The following is a 19,576-nucleotide window of genomic DNA, read 5'->3' on the forward strand; positions in this document are numbered from 1 at the left end:
TGATTTCCTTTTCATAGTTTTCTTTATTGGTGTATAGGAATCCAACTGATTTTTATGTATTTTTGTGTATTGCTACTCTGCCAAGTCTTTCTATTAGTTTCTGTAGTTTTCTCATGGAGGCTTTTGGGTTCTGTATGAATAGTATTGTATCACCCACAAATAGGGATAGTTTTACTTCTTCCTTACCAATTTGGATGCCCCTTATTTATGTTTCTTACTTTATTGCTCTAGGTAGGACTTCCAGCACTATGTTAAATAGGAGTGGTAATAAAGGGCATCCTTGTCTTGTTCCTGTTCTCAGAGGGAAAGTTTTCAGCCTCTCTCCATTGAGAGTGATCTTGCCAGGAGGGAACAGAGGGGATGTGATGTGCGAAGCTAAGTGGATGGTGATAGAAAGAAGAGAGAGAAACAGAAGCAAGAAAAAAGCAAAAAAAAAAAAAGAGAGAAGATAAAAAAATAAACAAAATGGTAGCACAGTGAGATTGGATGAGTGGGGGCAGGTAAGACCTGAGGGGGGGCCTTGTGCTGGTGGCTCTCTAGCCAAGCAGTGCAGCTCAGCCTGTCAAGAAGGGGTGGAGGCAGTGCATGGGGCTAGGTGGGCAGGAGAAAGGAAAGAAAGAGAAGAAACAAGAAACAACAACAAAAAATAAATAAATATGGTGCTGATTGGGGTAGGGTGGAATGGAGGTGGTGGTGAGCTGGTGTCTCTCTCACCGGGTGTTGCGGCACAGCTCCTCAGGAAGGGGTGGAGGCAGCACAGGGCCTAGGTGGGGAGGGAAGAAAAGGGAGAAGGGAAAAGATAAAGAAAAATTTTAAAAAATGGTGCTGAGGAAGCCGGCTGGTGGGGGTAGCATGGACTTAGGGAAGCCGCATGCTCTCTAGCCAAGTGGTGCGGCACAGCCGGTCAAAAATGAGTGAGAATAGCACACAGGGCTAGGTGGGCATGAGAAAGGCAAGGAAGGAAGGGAGAAAGAGAGAAGAAACAAAAAAAAAAATATATGTATATATACACATATATATATGGCACTGGGGGAGCCAGCCCTTGGGAACAGGGCAGACCTGATGGCAGCAGTGAGCTGGTGTCTCTCCAGCTGAGCGACCATGGCTCATTGGAAATCAGCAGAGGCAACACAGAAGGAAGAATGGTGGTGGTGGGAAAGCGTGTATCCCTGGTTACAGGGTGCTCTGTCTCCTGTTGGGAGATACGGGAAGTTGCCTTCCCGTCCTACCTGTCAGCAGTGCTTGGTGGCTGTAGTCTAAGATGGTGAATGTGTGCTACGTCAGCTGGTAGGGAACCTCCATGCCGTAGCTCTCCTCCTTCTCTGTTCTCTGTCAGTTTCTTATTCCATTTGGTGCTTGATCAAGTTCCTTATCTCTTCATTTGACACTTAGGGTTCCAGGATTGATGTTTGTATCTGTTTTACTTAGTTTTTCAAGTCTTCGCTGCAGAGGAATGGCATGGTGGTTCTATCTATAGCACCATGTTGGCTCTGTCGCAAGTATTAAATTTCTGTATGCAGATCCTCATAATCTTTTCATTGTAATTCATCACCATCATCCCTTATTTTAAGATCTTAAGAGGAAAATAAGCTTCTGTATTCCTCTTGAAGAAGGCCTCTTAGAGAGTCGTGGACAGTTTTCACTCATATGTATCTGACTTTTTATGGCCTGTCACTCATGGGTCACCACTTACTGTTGACTTATAGAGATTGCTCAGTTTGGATTCAGTCTGGTTGCCATTGGCCTATACTCCAGTGGCCAGTTATCCTTTGTTCCACAGCTGGCCGTTGGTTTAGAAATGAATTTATTGATGTGAAAAGTAATCCAGGTAAAGTAGTTAATGTGACTGTGACCACAGGACAATTATTCTAAAGCACTGTATCATTAGCATGGTTAATTCCAAGGAGGTATTAACTGGAACTGTTGCTTTAAATGACAGAGTCATTAAACAAGTTGGTCCCAAAGGAAGCCTTGGAATTAGGAGGCCGTGGACCCTTTGTTTTCAAACAGCTGTGGCATTAGTATTCTCATGGATTTTAAATGGTTTTTAGGAAGCCATACCATCCTAGATTAGTTATTTTCATTTACACATAGGACCGTCTAAATATCTAAACCCAAAAATGAAACCCATTGCTGTTGAGTCAATTCCCATTCATAGCAACCCTATAGGACAGAGTGGAACTGCCCCATTGGGTTTCCAAGGCTGAAATCTTTACAGAAGCAGACTGTCACACTTTCTTCCCTCTGACTGGGTGGTGAGTTCGAACCACCAACCTTTCGGTTAGCAGCCAAGTGCGTAACTACTTTGCCACCAGGGCCCCTTTGTCCAAATATCTACACCATACTAATTAGGATGATAATATAGAAATGTACAGTATGTTCAGATTCTGCAGAAAAGACCATCACCTACCTAAAATTAGGTTCATATAAAAGTGTAGCTTAATTTCAGGTAAAGGAGGGAATTATCAAAGTTTACACAGGTCACCATTGTTTTTAACTTGGTTTTCGTAAACGCTAGTAGTTCTCAAGGCGCATTCCCCAGACCAGCAGCATCAGCATCACCAGGGAACTTGTTAGAAATGCAGATCCTTGGACCTTGTCATAGACTACTGACTCAGAAACTCTGGGGGTAATGCTGAGCAATCTGTGTTTTAACCACCCCTCTAGGTGATTCCGATGCACAGGGAAGTTGAGACTGCTGATCTATACTGAAGATACTCCATGCACTGACGAAAGTAATATATATTCCAGCACTCGCAGAACTGATGTAGGATATATTAAACCAAGAGAGAGTCAGTAATACATCATTCTCTTGCATTAGCTGACAGTGCCAGGTCTTGGGGATGTCACAGACATTGGGGCAAATATAGGCCAGGTTGACCCTCAAGGAGTTGGGGAAGTGGGGGTGAGTTTAGAAAACACCTCTTTCCAGATTCTGAGGCAGTCTTCTTAGCTAGCAAGTTATAGTATTCCCTTTAGGGTACTAAGCCCAGAGAGTTCTCCAGAATCATCTAAACTAGTCACAAGTTCTAAAGCAAGTGGCACTTTTGGCAGGGAGGGGTTGTTTTGTTTAACATGGGAGAAAGTATCTAATTTCCCACCCCACCCCTTCTTCCCTCCTGGGAAGAGAAGGCCTATGAGTATTGAGATCTGGCCAGGATTAAGACTCCCTGAAGCCTAGTTGTCCTAGGCTGTGGCACCATGTCACTTAGGACAGTTGCTGTGCCTAGAGAAGGAGGATGGGCCAGAAAACCTCAAAAAAAATTAGACTTTCCAATCAAACCATCAATCTGAATGGGCTGCACAAAGAGGGAGAACGTTGACACCAGACAAGAGTTAAGGTTCACATTATGCATGAATATATCAAATGACAATGGGAGCCAGTAAAAACCAGCTTGGTAAATTTCAGTGTGTTGCTCTTGGCTAGAATCCTTCTTCATTTGGGAACATTTTTACTTTTCTATGATAATGCCCCTGACTCCCCAAAGCAATTGCTTTTAATTTTATATCTTTATTAGGGAACAAATAAAAACTCCCTAAGCCAGCTAGGGTAGTGTAAAGGGGCTTATGAATGGACAGAGGCATCTAACGTGGAGAAGATAGCTCAGATGGAGCTTTTTCTGGTCTCCATTACAGAACAAATTTCTTATGTGCCCCATAGCATTGTGTGTGTTTGTGTGTAATGCAGTTTTGCCTTATATTTCAGCTGGGGTGGGGCAGAGAGGAGGAATCAGTCACTACTTTGGAGGAGAGGGCAGAGAAGGGAAATGGAGGTATCCATTCCACTATTTCTTCATCCAGGTCTGAGAGGAGTTGAGTTTTGCCAACCAGTAGTCCACAGAGGAAGTACATCCAGAATACTCCTTAGAAGTGGGGATGGTGGGACTTCATCTCCCTTATTTTGGACATTTTATTAGGAGGGGACCAACCTAGAGAAGGACATCATGCTTGATAGAGGATCAGCGAAAAAGAAGGAGACCCTAAACGAGATGTATTGACACAGTGGCTACCAGCGGGCTCAGATATACCCACTATTGTGAGGATTGCACAGGACCAGGCAGTATTTCTTTTTGTTATACATCGGGTCTGTATGAGTCAGAGCCAAATCTATTGCACCTGACAACAACAGCAACAGTCCAAAGAGGAGGCTGGCTGCATTTGCCGCTGGATGACCTTTGAGGTTCCAAATGGGAAAATTCAGATGTTGTGCCCTTGGCCCAACATCTTTGTTCTTTTAACCCTTGCGAGATGCATCCTTATTGTGTGGGCCTCCAGAGTCCCTTGTGAATGCCTCCACATTGCTAATCTCCCTGCTTCTTCCAAACCTCAGTTCTTCCTTTAACTCCTTTCCCTAGACAGTGATCATTCTCTCATTTCTTCCTTCTCTCTGCCCATCTTTTTCCCAGGACCTGCAGTTATCCCTACAGTCCTTTCTTAAGTCTTTCAAGCTTCTCACGAAGAGTGAACGAGTTCATTTCTTTGGATAGGAAGAGGAAAAATGGGGGAGACTTCTGTGTTAGACTGATACTAATTTTCTCTGGCCTAAAGTTTCTGAACTCAAACACATAACCACTCAAAGAATAATTTCATTCCAAAGGACCCCATGAAAAATTTAAAGTCTCCTATGGACACATCTTTGATCCTGTTTCTTGCAAGCTAATAACCCTGTATGCTGAGTGCATTTAATTCACTGTGTATCTGGCTTTATTACAGAACTTTCTCATATTGACCAAAAATGGATGGTATGTAGCCATACCCTACCTCCTCATTGGGTTAGGAAAAGATAAGCATAAATTTTTCAAAGGCAGAAATATTATGTTCATTGTTGTATCTCCTCAGTCGCTAGCACAGTCCCTTACATGCAGTCAATGTTTGCTGAATCAAATTCTGGGCCACAAAATCTGGGAATGTTGAAGAACCAAGCAAGAGTGCATATACAGGGATTATTTTTTGATAACCTTAGCTGGTCTTCATGGCTGCAATACAAGGGACAGAAGAGGTAGGCAGTAATGGGATGGAATTATTGCCATAGTCCTTCAATCCAGCACCATCTTGAGCTATTTCTTGTTTAGCTGCATGTACAGATACAATTAGTCTGCTAAAAGTTTAAGGTCAAATGTGTCATCTATATATCACATATGGAGAAAAAGGAACTGAAATGATCGAACTGGTCTTCTCCCCATGCCCTCTTAACAGCCTTCACTGTAAGTTCTTGGCGCCTCCACCATTAGAGACTCAATGGCAGAAAGGAGGCAGCAGAGAAGAAGGTGCTGGGAGTATGAAGCAGGGGAGCAGAATTAAAGTCTACCAAAGCAGAACAGTCAGGAAGTCTTCTTACACCTTTCCATCTTCCTACCTTTGCCCTGTGGGATCACTTCTTAAATGTACAGAGTTATAATTAAGAGGAATTGCTTTGGGGAGCCAAGGAGCATTATCATAGAGAGGTAAAAATGTTCCAGAATGAAGAAGGATTATAGCCAAGAGCAACACGTTGAAATTTACCAAGAAGCCTTGCTACTTTTGGCATATTTGTTTTAAATGTCACAATTTGAAATGTATTACAACAATCAGCAACTTGGTGTGAAGCTTGAAGAATGTAGAGACATCTGTAATGCTGTGGAAATGTGACCCAAAAAAAAGAGCGAAAGAACATTTAAAGGAAGAATTCTCAAATATTCACAGTGTTCAGATTTTTTAATGGAGCTATTGATAACCCTGTTATCCAATCGAGTTTTGACTATAAAACGCATTAAACCTCTTGGCTGCAGTTAAATGGGTGATAGCCAGAGGTGGCATACATAGTGTACTTGATAAAAATGCTATTCATTTAAAAGTATTAGAGTGGCCATTATGTTCAAGTACAAAGTTTCAATCCTCTCAGTAAATTTAATTTAGGAAGAATAAAATGTTTTAGACTGTTTTTTAGTTTCTTTGGGACAAAGAGTACTCTCAGAGCTTTATGTCAAATGTAAAAGCCATTTTGACACATGCACATTTAAACAGAAATAAGTTTTGGGGTTGTTTCTGTAATTCTTTCCATTATTACATCCTTGTGGCTAAGGGCATGGTGACTTTTTAAACTCAAACTTTCAGCTATTGAGATAGATATATGGAGCCGTGGTGGTGCAATGGTTAAGTGCTCAGGTACTAACTGAAGGTTGGCAGTTCAAACCCACCAGCTGCTCCGGGGGAGCCAAGATTGGGCGATCTGTGTTCATATAGATTACAGCCTAGAAAACCCTATGGGGCAGTTCTACTCTATCCTATAGGGTCACTATGAGTCCGAATCGACTTGACAGCACACAACAAGTATATATATGTATATGTTATTCCCTGTTTCAGAGAATTGAAAATAAAAAAAGAATTCAAGTCATTGTATGACACCAGAGACAGGATTTTAATCTCATCTCAGCCAGTAGCTGTGTGACCTTGGATACCCTTTTTAACCTTTCTGAGCCTCTTTTCCTAATCTGGAAAATGGGGTCACGATTCCCTAACTAGTAGAATGGTTGTGAAAATTCAGTAAATAATACACTAAAGTCATAGGAAAATCAAGTTCCTCGTATGAAATAAAAACAAGTAAATTTTTGTGTTCCCTTTCCTTATGAAAAACACACGCTATAAACATAGATAAACACATTGAAATAATATAATCCAGAAGGTAAAGCCTAACATTTATAGGAGACGTAGAATTTCTTAGCTAGAAGGAATCTTGGAGATTACCTGGGTCAGTGGTCGTAGTATTTGTTTGGTTTATGAACCACTTAGAGAATGTGACGAAGTTGTGGTCCTTCTTTCTCCAAAAATATCACTATACCAAAACTTGGCGTATAATCTTAAGGGGTTCAAGGACCCCCCACACACACACCAAAGCCTATCCTTAATCCCCTAGTTAAGAACTCCCAACTTAATACCTTCGATCTAAAAAGAAATTAAGGAAGATAAGCGATAAGCTCTTGAGAATTAAAAATTACTTTGAGGACTATTTTCCAAAGAAATCTTTTCTCTCATAATTTAAGAACATAGTGTTCATCAGTACTTACCAAGGCTGGCGATTGTAGATGTTAAGTGCTCACGGTAAATTCAAGGTTCATCTCCACCACCTGTTAGCTGTTTGCATTTCATCTCTCCGAACTTGTTTCTTTAGCTGGGAGTCATAGAAGTAACAAAACCGAACACCTTAAAGCTGTTAGGAAAATTAGTGTGGTAACACAAGAGAAGTGCCTGGTGTTGTACCTGACACACACTAAAAAAAGAAAAAAAGAAAAAAAACCTGTTGCCATCGAGTCGATTCTGACTCATAGTGACCTTGTAGGACAGAGTAGAACTGCCCCATAGAGTTTCCAAGGAGCACCTGGTGGATTCAAACTGCAGACCTTTTGGTTAGCAGCCGTAGCACTTAACCACTATGTCACCACGGTTTCTGACACATAGTAGGCTCTCTATAAATAGTATAACCATAGTCATCATCACCTTCCTCTGAAAATGCACTATGCATCCATGTGGCAGCTTCTCTTTTTTCTAGAAAACCCCCTCGTCATTTACTATTGCTTTAGGACAGTGCTTCAGCTTACCTTCCCCTGGTTTCTCCCCTAAACCCATCTGCTTTCAGCCCTCTCCCCTCAGATGTCCTGCATCACTGATAGGTTTGCTTTACATTGTTTCCAAACTTGCCTACAGGTCGATCTGCCTGACTAGACTATAATAGCTAGAGTTGCCCTCAAATGGAGTAGGCTGGTATGTACGTCATAAGCCGCAGTGACATCCCCTTGTATGAGTATGTTAAAGGCATTTACAGAACAGACGGAAGATTTGATACCTGACTTCTAAGGATCTCTTCAGTAGAGATTTTCGAATTCTGAGTTGTTTGAGATCGGGGCTGTGTCTTACAGTTCTTCGTACTTCCCCCAGCTGAGTACATTGCAGGTGCACTCAGTTTTGTGGTGTTTGAGTGGCTGATTTTCCTAAAGAATCAGTGTGTTCTTTGATGCCTGTCACAGACGAACAATGGTTCTCCATTCTGCAGAGGAATTTAGTAGGATGTGCACATGGCTTGGGGGCTGCGGATTGTAAACCCCCACATGCATCACACCACTTCTGAACTATAGCAAGCCTTTAATAAATGTTAAATGGATAAGCACCAACCATAAGTAGAGTGTTTATTGCACCATTGTATATCTCTTGGGAACAAATTTGTTGTTAGTTGCCATCAGGTTGCTGGTGACCTCATGTACAACAGAACAAAATGTTGCCCAGTCCTGCCTATCTTCACAATCTTTGGTATGCTCGAGTCCATTGTTGCAACCACTGTGTGTTTTGATGGCTTGACCCATAGGGTTTTCATGGGCTAAATTTTAGAAGTAGGTCACCAGGCCTTTCTTCCTAGTCTCTCTTAATCTGGAAGCGCCACTGTAACCTGTCCACTATGTGTGACCCTGATGGTATTTGAAAGACCAATGGCATAGCTTCCAGCATCCTAGCAACACACAAGCTACCACAGTACAACAAACTGACAGATAGGTGGTGGTGGGAACAGATTAGAGCAGGGCAAATGGAGGAGGTGCCTCCCAGTCTAAAGCTAAAGTTTTAGGGAGAAGTAAATTGAAGGAAAAGATCTGTTGCAGAAAGAAAAATGGCTCCTTAGTTACCACAGGAAGAGCTCTTTTTCTGAAAATTATATTTCTCTTCCTTATAGCCTCTTTATGGGGGAGAAAGAGAGACCCCATGAATCTAAGGCGAGGCTTATCTTTATTGCCCTTATTGGAAACTCTATTCTTCACATTCAGTTTTGAAAAAGTGTCCTTACAGAGGGCACCTCTGATTTCTGCCAGTGTGTTGTGTCAGAAATTATCTACTTTGCCTTCTCTGTTGCTGAATTTCAGGTAGCTGCACTTAATCTTATTGCAGCTTGCCTTTTTATACCAGTTTGACTTAATGCTGAATGAACCTTAGCTTCAAAGAACTCTGTTTTTTGGGAGGGAGGGTGGTGGGCAGAGAAGGAAGGTAGGAAATCAGTTAATTGCAGGCTGTCAGAGTTGTTTTAGGTGACTTTGTACTTTTTGAATTTAAGATCAACATGAACTATAGACATTTCAGGCTGGGAATTTAAATAGCAACCAAAGAAAGCCTGGGTTTTGCTAATGCCAGGAATGACTCATCTGGTGAGAATGGCATTGTATTGATAATACAATACAGAGAGAAGGAAAAGACTGTGGTATCTGCTGTCTTTGTGTTTCTGACCTTGAGGAGAATTATAACTTGTTTGTTGCAGAAGTCGAGCAGCTAATGTGCTGATGCACCTGTTAGTTCTTATATGTTAAATGGCAAAGCACTTGCAGCTCCCTGCAATTGCTTTGTGGGTGAAATATCTTCTGCAATCTGGTGACCTGGTTTTTTGTTTGTTTGTTTTTTTAAATAAAGTATTCATTTGTATTTCTTACATCTCTTATTTCTCCAAACTATGCTTTCTCATTCTGTTTCAACACCCTGGTCCCATCATTACATCGTAGGATATGTTTGGCTTTTTACTTTCAAGGTAACATTGTTGTGTTTTTGTTTTTGTTTTTAATATAGAGACCATGAACCACGCAAGTCCTGCGAGAAAGCTGGAAGAGGTTCTCCATCTAGCAGAGCTGTGCATAGAAGTCTTACAGCAGAATGAGGAGCATCATTCAGAGGTGATCACTTGTTTTGAACTGGGAGATACAGCTACACGTGATGCTTTCCCTTAGGGGGAGCAGCACTGAAGAAGCAGCCTGGATATAGTCTTTGATAAACCTCAGAAAACTGAGAGCATATGGGAAATTTCTGGAAATATAACTCCTAGATGTTTCCAAAGCAACTGCAGTGAAACCTGTAAGAGCTGGAAATCAAAAGGACTGCCTTGATTTTCGGGTCTTGAAAGTTTTCCGCCTTTGATAGGTGCAGTCTTACTACTTTTGTATCACTCGTTTTAGTGGAAAATATTTGAGTTTTCCTTCTTGACAGGTTTCTACCTTACACAGGTTTTGGCTCTTCTAGGTATTACTGTGTGTGTGTGTGTGTGTGTGTGTGTGTGTATACATATATATATGTATATATAATTTCGTACATATTCCTGATAACAGTCGAGTTGTGTGGAACATGGAAATGCTTATGGAATCTGTACAAGGATGCACAACTAGTAAGAAGCAAAGCTGATACACACAGCCCACCTCTTCCTGCCACATCCCTTGCTTTCCCCCGTACCATGATTGCCTTAGTCTCGAAATGTAAGTTAGTCAACGTGAAAAAGGAAAATTAGTGATCACACGATGCGATAGCAAATTTGGATAGAAGGCATAAATAACGGTATGGTTGATGATTCTCGTCTTTCACTTTTCCTGTCAAATATTTTTCTTTTTTGAATTTTTTTACTAAACCTACATTGTCTATAATTTTTAAAAGTATAATTTGATATTAACATTTATTAAAGACATGAACTAGTTTTTCACCAGGAAAACTGCTTTGTCTAAGACTTAAAAGTCTCACTCTAACAGTCATGAATTTATTTACAAAAACAAAAGAGTTTTGGGTGCTTTCAGTTAGGTAGGAAAGATGTGTGGAATTACATAAATATAATAAATTTCAGTGCCATGACAGCCGTCATTCCTGAGGAAGCATATGAAATAAGCAGGAATAAAAAGGACCAGATTCATATGAATTTATATAGAATATTTATATTTAATGAAGCCCTAGTTCTCAAAAATAAAAGAAACTACAGGAACTACATTTGAAACAAATTCTTGGAAAAGAATAGTCTATTGAAACCTTACTATAGGTAACTAAGATTTATTGTATCTGGTTATGAATATGATCATTCAAAACATCTGCTTTTAGCTCACACTGTGGAATCTAGTTTTTACCTTGCATCTGTCATGTGTGAACTCGTTATGGATATTTTATTTTAAACTGAAGAAACAGCTGCTTCAATAATTTGAAATGAATTCCCAGGAGGTTTTTTCCGAGGCTAGTACCACGGCTATGTTACAATGAAAATAGTTATATGATAAAATATATGTAGGTTTTGTCTTTGTCTTTTGTTCAAAGGCATTATCAAAGTATGAAGCCTTTTTGAATTTAAAAAAAATATTCCAATTGGATATCCAGTTACAGTTTATATTTTAGCTAAGCAACTGCGTCTAATATTCCTGTAGATTTTACAAAACTAATATTTTTTTTCCTGCACTGAAGAAAATGATAACTCTCCTGTGTTTAAATGTAATTATTAACTGTTGTATACTCCACACAGGAGTCCCTGGGTGGTGCACATGGTTAAGTGCTCCACCACTAGCCAAAAGGTTGGCAGTTCAAACCCACCCATAGGCAGCTCGGAAGACAAACCTGGTAATCTGTTTCTGAAATGTCACAGCCTTGAAAACCCTACAGAGCAGTTTTGTTCTGCACACGTGGGGTTGCCATGAGTCAGAATCGACTCAATGGCAAGTGATAACAACAGTGTACTCCACACAGTCACTGAAATGCCCATTAAAATATAATGTATCCAAAAACAATAAAAATGTAAATATTATTTATTTTCTGGTCTGTAAAAATACAGTTGACACTATTGAACAGAGATCATCATAACTCATAAAAATCATTGTACTTTATGCTGAAATATAGAACTATTCGAATGACCCTTTTTAAAAATACGTTGTAACACTATGGCATTTTTCCATTTCACAATGCTTCCAAATTCTTGGAATCCCTCAGGGAAGAGAGGTAGGTAAAATTGTTTCCACCATTTTTCTAACTCTGTTATGTGAAAGTAAGATATAGGCCACTCTGATTATAATTAATTTTATGCTAACTTAGTTCCTCTCCTTGAAATTAAAGACTCAGAATTTCTTTGAATGGGCTCGTCTTTGTTATACCGTGGAGGCGAAGGTGTCTGATTAATAATTGCCTGAATAGTTACTGGTCATCTAAATAAAATACAACTAAAGGGATTTTTATATTTTGGTGTTGGTTTATGTCATTGTTTGATTTTTGCCTTTTTTTTTTTTAAAGACAGAAGTTTTAATTTTTTTCTGAACAGTACTGGGGAGTGAATTGGTTTGATTCCGAAGTCAGTTTCAGACTGAATTGGTAGACTGCACTCAGCACTGGTATTTATATTACTGGATGTTCAAGCTGGAGTTTCTTTCCTCCATGAAAGAGCCCTGTTCCGCTCCCTCGTATCTGCCTCAAAGAAACCTTCAAGTGACTCATGTGTCAGCTCTTTTTATTTTCACTCTACTTCTCTCCACAGTGGCAGTTAACTTTACAAGGCTAAGAGGTTGTTTCTGTCCGTCAGCAATTTCTCAGCTAAGCAGGTTTCTTGTCCTTCAGATCTTTGACAATAAGTTACTTATAAGACAGTCCTCCCTTCTCTCTGAAGGCCTCTTGACCTCTTTTCCCAGGCCTTTCTTCAGAATTCCTGCATTTTCTCCTGAGATAGTTTAAGCTCCTTTCCAGAAAATCTTTAAGACTGTCTTCACATTCCAGTAGCTGGTCTCTGTCTGACCAGAAATTTCAGGCAAACTGATCTGACAACTGTCCATGCAAAAGGTCACTCACTCTGACGAAGCCCAGAGGTACCGCTGATGCCTAAGTAGAAAGCTCTCAACAGCACACCCTACACCACACGCCCACCAAATGTATAACCAAACGTGTGGTTATACAAAAGAATTGTCCATGAACAAGATCTTTTTTCTATTGCAATAATCTCAGCAGTTGAACTAATCTTAGTTACATATTATTTATATCTAGATAGCCAGAGAGGTAAACCAACATGTTTAGGCCATTTCAGAGGGTAGCCTTCGAGGTGGGGTTTAGGTTAGCCTCTGGGCCAATGACTGTCCTTCGTTTTGGAAGAGGTTGATCAGCAAGTGGCTTGCATATGACTAAGTTATAAAGGTGGAATTCCATCTGCAGCAGTGACTCTCAGAGAACTGCATGGGCTTGAATGCCCTGCCAAGAGTGTTTGCTAATCATTTACTAATTCTTAAATAAGTAAGAAAAAGAGTAGTACTTTACGGTAACATGTGTTTTGAAGCATTTTCAGCACTTTGTTTGGTTATTTCAGTATTTATATTCATGTATAAACCCGATTAGGGCGTGATTTTGGTGAATCAAAAGAGTTGTAAATAAACTTATGATTAGTTTGACAGTAGTTTAGGTGTCACCCTGAAGTCCATTCTACCGGCCCCTCAAAGGGGCTAAAATATTCCCAGAATATGGCCTCTTAGCATCATGTTATTTACGAGTATGAGTGTTTAATTTGGGGGGGGTGGCATGGGTGGGGATACCTCAGACTCTCAATCATCTCCGGAGCTTTCAGGATCATCTACAAAATACAAGATTGCAAATTGATTTTGTCTTACAGGAAAAATAAGCATATAATATATTCCAAAGTCAGGTTCACTATTTTTGTTCACTGATGCAACCACTGCCCCTTCTTTGTTGTAAATTATTAAATTTTTACTATATATGAGGGTAAAAGTAATCAAAAGCCTAAGGCCTGAAGGAACTTGGGAAAGCCAGAGAAATCAGACCATGACAGATGCTTCTGGTAAAGAGAAATTAGAGGTTATTAACAGTGGTTTGATATGCAGAGCATTATATATATATGGCTGGGCAGACAGTGTGCCATATATAGTTACTACTAGAAAGAGGCTATATGTGTTAAGGCTTGGTCTCTAGACACCAGCTGACCTGAATTCAAATCATCACTCTGTTACCTACTACCTATATGACTTTGGGCAAGTTGTTTAATCTCTGGGAGTTTGCTAACATACAAAATAATGATAATTATACCATCTACCTCAAAGTGTTGTTTGGGGAATTAAGTAAGACAATAGAGTTAAAGCCTTTAGAACAGTACTTCGCACGTATAAGATATTCAGTTTGCATTGGAGATTATTATTTTTAGAACATGTAATCTCACTCCATAGGATTTTTGTGTATTTTGTAATTCCTGATAACAGTTTCAGTTTACTACATCTGTACAACAAGGGATTTTCATGTTCATTTGACTTCCACAACAACACTGGGGGAGGTTGGCCAAGTAGGCTTGCCCATTTGCAGACGAGGAAATGGAAATCCACCCGGGGAACTGATTTGCTCACCGTCTTCCAGGTCTCATCAGTGAGGGCAGAAGCGCAGTACTCTGCTCCCAGGTTCAGTGTTCGTCCTTACCTGCCACCATCTTCAACTACATTCCATCATCAACCAAGAATCTCTCCCAGGAATCGGCAGCCTGCCACGTACATGATTTTTACTGTACCAGATTTATTTATAGTTAGAACTTTGATAGGAATGGTATGGCTGAGGACTTACAATCAAATTTTGTTTTATATTTCCCTCTAAAGCAAATTACGCATTACCTTCTGCCTGACTAATTATTGGCTTACCATCAGAGCCAAGATCACTTTAACCCGGATAATTATGACTTTTGATGGACACCCTACAGATGGATGCATTTCTGAGAGGAGTTTTCTCCCTCTTGATGGAGACCCTCATGCTGTTGAACCTCAACCATCTCCCATGAAGTGGTACCCTAGGAAGGAAATTATATAGCCCCTCTTATCACCGCCAACCCAGAGTAGGACAACTGCCACCCAGTGGGGTGGCAAGAAAAAGGAGAGGACAGGTGGTAGACTTGACCCTCTGTTCGCAAGGTATTGGCCTGGAACTCTTGCTTTCATTTTCAAAGACAGTGATTGCTTAAGGCTTTCTGTAGTCATCATTAGGGGAACAAGAGGCATTCATCACAGATCAGCTTGCATTTATCGGGAATAACATCACCAGAAGTACAATTAGAGGCATAAGTATACACTTCTGCAAAACATAATGAGAATTTGGAGTTAATTTGGCAAGATTTTGCCAACCTGGAGCTGTTTTTTAAAAACATGTAGTCCATGTTATTTCATTCTCCGCCATGGCTCTGTCTTCCAAGTAAACTTTGAAAAGAGCTTTGGGAATTTCAGAGTCCTGAGACAATCCTAACCTAACATGACTGTTACTTTCTTAATTTTAACCTTTTGCAAAGGTATTGACTGTGAACTGGAAGTGAGACTTTGAAAAATGTCTCTCTTTGCAGTACTGCATTTTTACTAGGATTTCTATCCTGTTCTTCTCCGAGTGAGGAATCTCAGATTCTTAGCTTTGTCACTGTTGTAGCTCCAAAGACAGGAGCAAGATATATGCGATTAAATTGTGTATGCTATCTTAGTTTTTGTTTTTGTATTATTTGTCCTATTTGTCCTAGACCTATTTAGAAAATATTTAATAAAAAAGATAACAGTATTTGTGAAGAGCAATATGCTCAGTTTGGATACAGCATACCATTTATGAAAGTTTTTTACATTCATATATTTGTCACTGCAAAGTTGGGGTTATATGCATTGAGCTGAGGCATCAAAATATCCCTAACTCTTGCTTCTGTTATTTGTACTACAGCACGTTCCTTTACTCAACTTTTGCTTCTATTTACCATCTGCTAATTCATTTCATGGTAATTTTTTTTATGAATACATTAATCATTACTATTGCAAATATCCATTATTTTAGGGCCCTATTAACATACGCATTTTTAAGAAAATACTTAACGTGTTAGAATTCCCCTTTTTCTCTTTTGTGGCGTGACTCTTCTTATTATAGTCTGATTTATATTTGAAGAAATTAAATTAACTTTTACAAACATAAATCTCATGTATTCACAGAAACCTTTTAAAAGTAAATGTGGACTTCTCTGGCAGTATTATGATTTTTTTAATGAAGAATTTTAAATGGAAGAATAGTAAAAATATTTGTATCACAGAAATGTGTATGTTTTGTAGTTACTTGGTTAAAAAATTGTGATACTACCAAAAACTCAATAAAAAAGTGGGAAGAAGACATGAAAGACTGTTCACCAAAAACAGTATAAAAATGGCCCTTATACGGAAAAAAAAAATTCCAAACTCATTTGTAAGTAAAGAAATGCAAGTTGAAACAAAACTGACACTATAGCCAGAGAAGTCTACATTACTCTCAAGAGCTTTCTAAGAACTAAATATATTCACCCATGAAAGCAGCAGAGATTTTTTTAAGTGATTATTTCCATTACCTACAAGGCATTGTTGTTGTTGGTTAGCTGCCATCGAGTCAGTTCCAACTTAAAGTGACCCCATGTGTGTCAGAACAGAACTACACTCCATAGGGTTTTCAATGGTTGGTTTTTTGGAAGCAGATTGCTAGGCCTTTCTTCTGAGGCACCTCTGGAGTGGATGTAAACCTTCAACCTTTTGATTAACAGCCAAGTGTGTTAACCATTTGTATCACCCAGGGTCTCTCAGAGAGTGCCTAGCTGGGTATACAGTGATAAATAAAATATACAAATATTTATCCTTGTTGTGTTTACCATCTAATTTAAAAGTCAGGCATTAAAATGTTCACATATATAATCATATAAGTCCTGTGAAATAAAATTACCGGATATCAGAGAAACTCTCTAGCGAAACCTAACTTACACCAGAGGGTCAGGAAATAGCTCTCTGTGGTAGTATATTTAAGCTCGAGACCTGGAGCAGGGAGGCCATGTAGTGCTTTATAAGACATCTGAGGGTTTTGGATTTTATCCTGAGTGCTTTGGGAAGCTAAGAAAAGGAAAAAATGGTTTTAAAATGGTCAATGGCTGGTAGACAGAGAAAGGATAGAAACAGGCATTTTCCCTGGAGAACAATTTGCAACATGTAAAGAGCCTTACTCCAGTTTCAGTTGCCATTGAATTGACTCCAACTCATGGCGATCCCTTGTGTGTCAGAGTAGAACTGTGCTCCATAGAGTTTTCCATGGCTTATTTTTGGGAAGTAAATCATCAGGCCTTTCTTCTGAGGTACCTCTTGGTGATCTCGAACTTCCAACATTTTGGTTAGCAGCTGAGCATGTTAACCATTGGCACCACCAAGGGACTCCAAAGAGCCTTATGCATATGCTTTAATCCAGAAATTTCTAGAAGTTTATCCTAAAGAAGTAGTCAATATTATATTCAAAGTTTTATGTGTAAAGATATTTAGCACACTAACATTAGGAGTAGCAAAATTTTGGAAACGGCCATTTTAATAGGGGAATGGTTAAATAAGTAACATTATATCCTTCCAGTGGAATATTATGCAGCATTAAAATTAAATATTGCAGAGTACAATGCCAAATGTCTTAATGTTTCTATCCACAGAAGAAAATATTAAAAATAAACACCCCAAAGCATTCACAGTCATTGTCTTTAAATTTAAATTTAAAAGGATTTTTTCTTTCTTTTTGTTTTGGTGTATGTGTTTTCCAAATGTTCTAGACTAAACATATATTTCTTTTGTAAACAATAAATATTGTTTTACATATTTATTCTATTTTGGACTTCTTATTTTATTCATCAATCCCAGATTTGTTTCTTATTTAAATATGTGTACCTGTAGATTTTTTTCTCACCTGTTAAAAATATTACATTTTATTGGTAGTACTTTTTATAGAAACTAAGACATGTTATAAAATGTTTTCAAGTGGCGCATTATTTGTGTTGTTTCTAACAAGTATTCTATTTCTGCTTCGCGTCTGTCCTTTTACAGGCGTTTGCCTGGTGGCCTGATTTGTTGGCTGAGCATGCAGAGAAATTCTGGGCTCTATTCACAGTGGATATGAGTACTGCGCTGGAGGCTCAACCACAAGACTCCTGGGATAGTTTTCCTCTTTTCCAACTGCTTAATAATTTCCTCAGAAATGACAGTAAGCATTTGCATTTTTTTTACTATATGAAATGGGGAGGGGAGGGTGAATGTTAGATTTGTGGATGTGTATTACCAGAGCCCTACCATTGGCCCAGGAGCCCTGGTGGAGCAGTGGTTAAGCACTGGGCTGCTAACCAAAAAGTTGGAAGTTCAAACCCACCAGCCATTCTGCAGAAGAAAGATGTGGCAGTCTGCTTCTATAAAGATTTACAGCCTTGGAAACACTGTGGGCAGTTCTTCTCTGTCCTATAGGGTCACTATGAGTTGGAATCAACTCAGTGGCAAAGGGTTTTGTTTCTGTTTTTGTTTTTACCATTGGCCCAAAAAGAGTCCCCATGTGCCTTGAGCTTTTGGTCTCCTCTCACACAGCCCAGACTGCCTGGTAACATGAATGCTTGCTCAATTGTCCTGATTCTATCAGCCCAGAGTCTGGGGGAGACCAGTGCCACTCCCACATTGCACCATTGGCATCTGCAGTTCCTCTTCCTCCTACCCTCCCGCCTTCCTTGAGCACTGATAACATAGGCACCCTCATTGTACCTCAACATCCTTGAATCAGAACATCTTCAAAGGTTAGCGTTTCTAAAGTACTTGAGGACACATCTATCCCTGAAAGACAACTTAGAAATTTATCCTTATTCTAGAAATCATGCTGTCCTAAGGCTACTGCTAATATGCATTATAGTAATATTATTTGCCACAGAGGGGTTTTATGTCTACAGATGATAGTAAAATACTGTTACTTTGTAATGCTTGCTCATTCAATATTTAGCAATTGAGGAGAATGTAAAGATTATCTATGGAGACTATTTTTTCCAATGCAATAATACTTTTTACAGCTCTTCCGGTAGGTGGTCCTGTAGCAACCAGTACAAAACCAGTTTTTAATCAAGATTATTGGAGGCATTTCTTAACAGACAGATTCCTGGGTCTTTCCTATGATAATTCTTTTTAAAGTTTCCCCTTAGACCCAAGTTTGGTAACCACTGATAGCCTTTGCTTCAACACTTGCAGTAATCATAGGGTTGCTAATTTTCTGTTCGATAAAATTCTTCCCATTGTAGACCAAGTTCAGCTCTGCCTCTTCCTAACCTTTGGTTCCAACTTTTTCTGCTTGATAAATGCAACAACCTTCTTCTATCATAGATTTTCGTCTCCAGCCATAGTCCCCCATCTTTCAACTTTTCCTCACATGATAGGATGTTCATGTCCATTGCTGTTCTCTTATCGTCTTCTCTGAATAGACCTCCCTCTGTTTCTCAGGATCGCTCTGGAGGTGTAATGCTACACTGCACTCTGAAGGTGTAGAGAACACAATGCTCAGGATGTGACCTGCATAACCTGGAGTCCAGGGAGAGGTGCCTTCCCTCTGCCCTGTCTTCTGCAGCTCCAGGCTATTCTAAGTCTCCAAGAAACTTAGTTGTACTTTTCATACACGTTAAACTTGCAGGCTGTTAAAACTCCAGATCTTTTTGCTGCTCTTTTTCCAGGATGCAACTATTATGTTCTTCTAGTTCAAACCTAAGTCCATGTTTTTACTTTCATGTTTGTTTAAAAAAAAAAAAAAAGTTCTGTATGGCATAGTGGTTAAAGAGCTTGGCTGCTAACCAACAGGTCAGCAGTTCAAATCCACCAGCTGCTCCTTGGAAACCCTGTGGGGCAGTTTCACTCTGTCCTGTAGGGTCACTGTAAGTCAGAATCAACTCAACAGCAACTTTTTTTTCTTTTAATAGGGTCCTATGAGTCAGAATTGACTCAATGGCACACAACAACAAAATAGTGTCTTTAGTGGTAAACATTAAATAGATAACACT

At 39.5% G+C, this 19,576-nt stretch overlaps 1 protein-coding gene across 13 annotated transcripts in view; it reads left to right on the forward strand.

Moving 5' to 3' along the window:
• Positions 1-19,576, forward strand: part of CADPS2 (calcium dependent secretion activator 2) — a 573,575-nt gene that overhangs the window by 470,079 nt on the left and 83,920 nt on the right. For 6 of the 13 annotated variants that reach the window (XM_004386536.1, XM_023740897.1, XM_023740899.1 and 3 more), the window contains 3 exons: positions 9,574-9,677; positions 11,731-11,739; positions 17,604-17,760. In XM_004386536.1, coding sequence (XP_004386593.1) covers positions 9,574-9,677; positions 11,731-11,739; positions 17,604-17,760 — 270 coding nt within the window. The remainder of the gene's footprint in view (positions 1-9,573; positions 9,678-11,730; positions 11,740-17,603; positions 17,761-19,576) is intronic. The other 7 variants (XM_004386538.1, XM_012558431.1, XM_004386535.2 and 4 more) reach the window with 2 other exon arrangements.

The sequence above is a fragment of the Trichechus manatus genome, unplaced genomic scaffold (genome assembly GCF_000243295.1).
Source record: "Trichechus manatus latirostris isolate Lorelei unplaced genomic scaffold, TriManLat1.0 scaffold00167, whole genome shotgun sequence".
Lineage (NCBI taxonomy): Eukaryota > Metazoa > Chordata > Mammalia > Sirenia > Trichechidae > Trichechus > Trichechus manatus.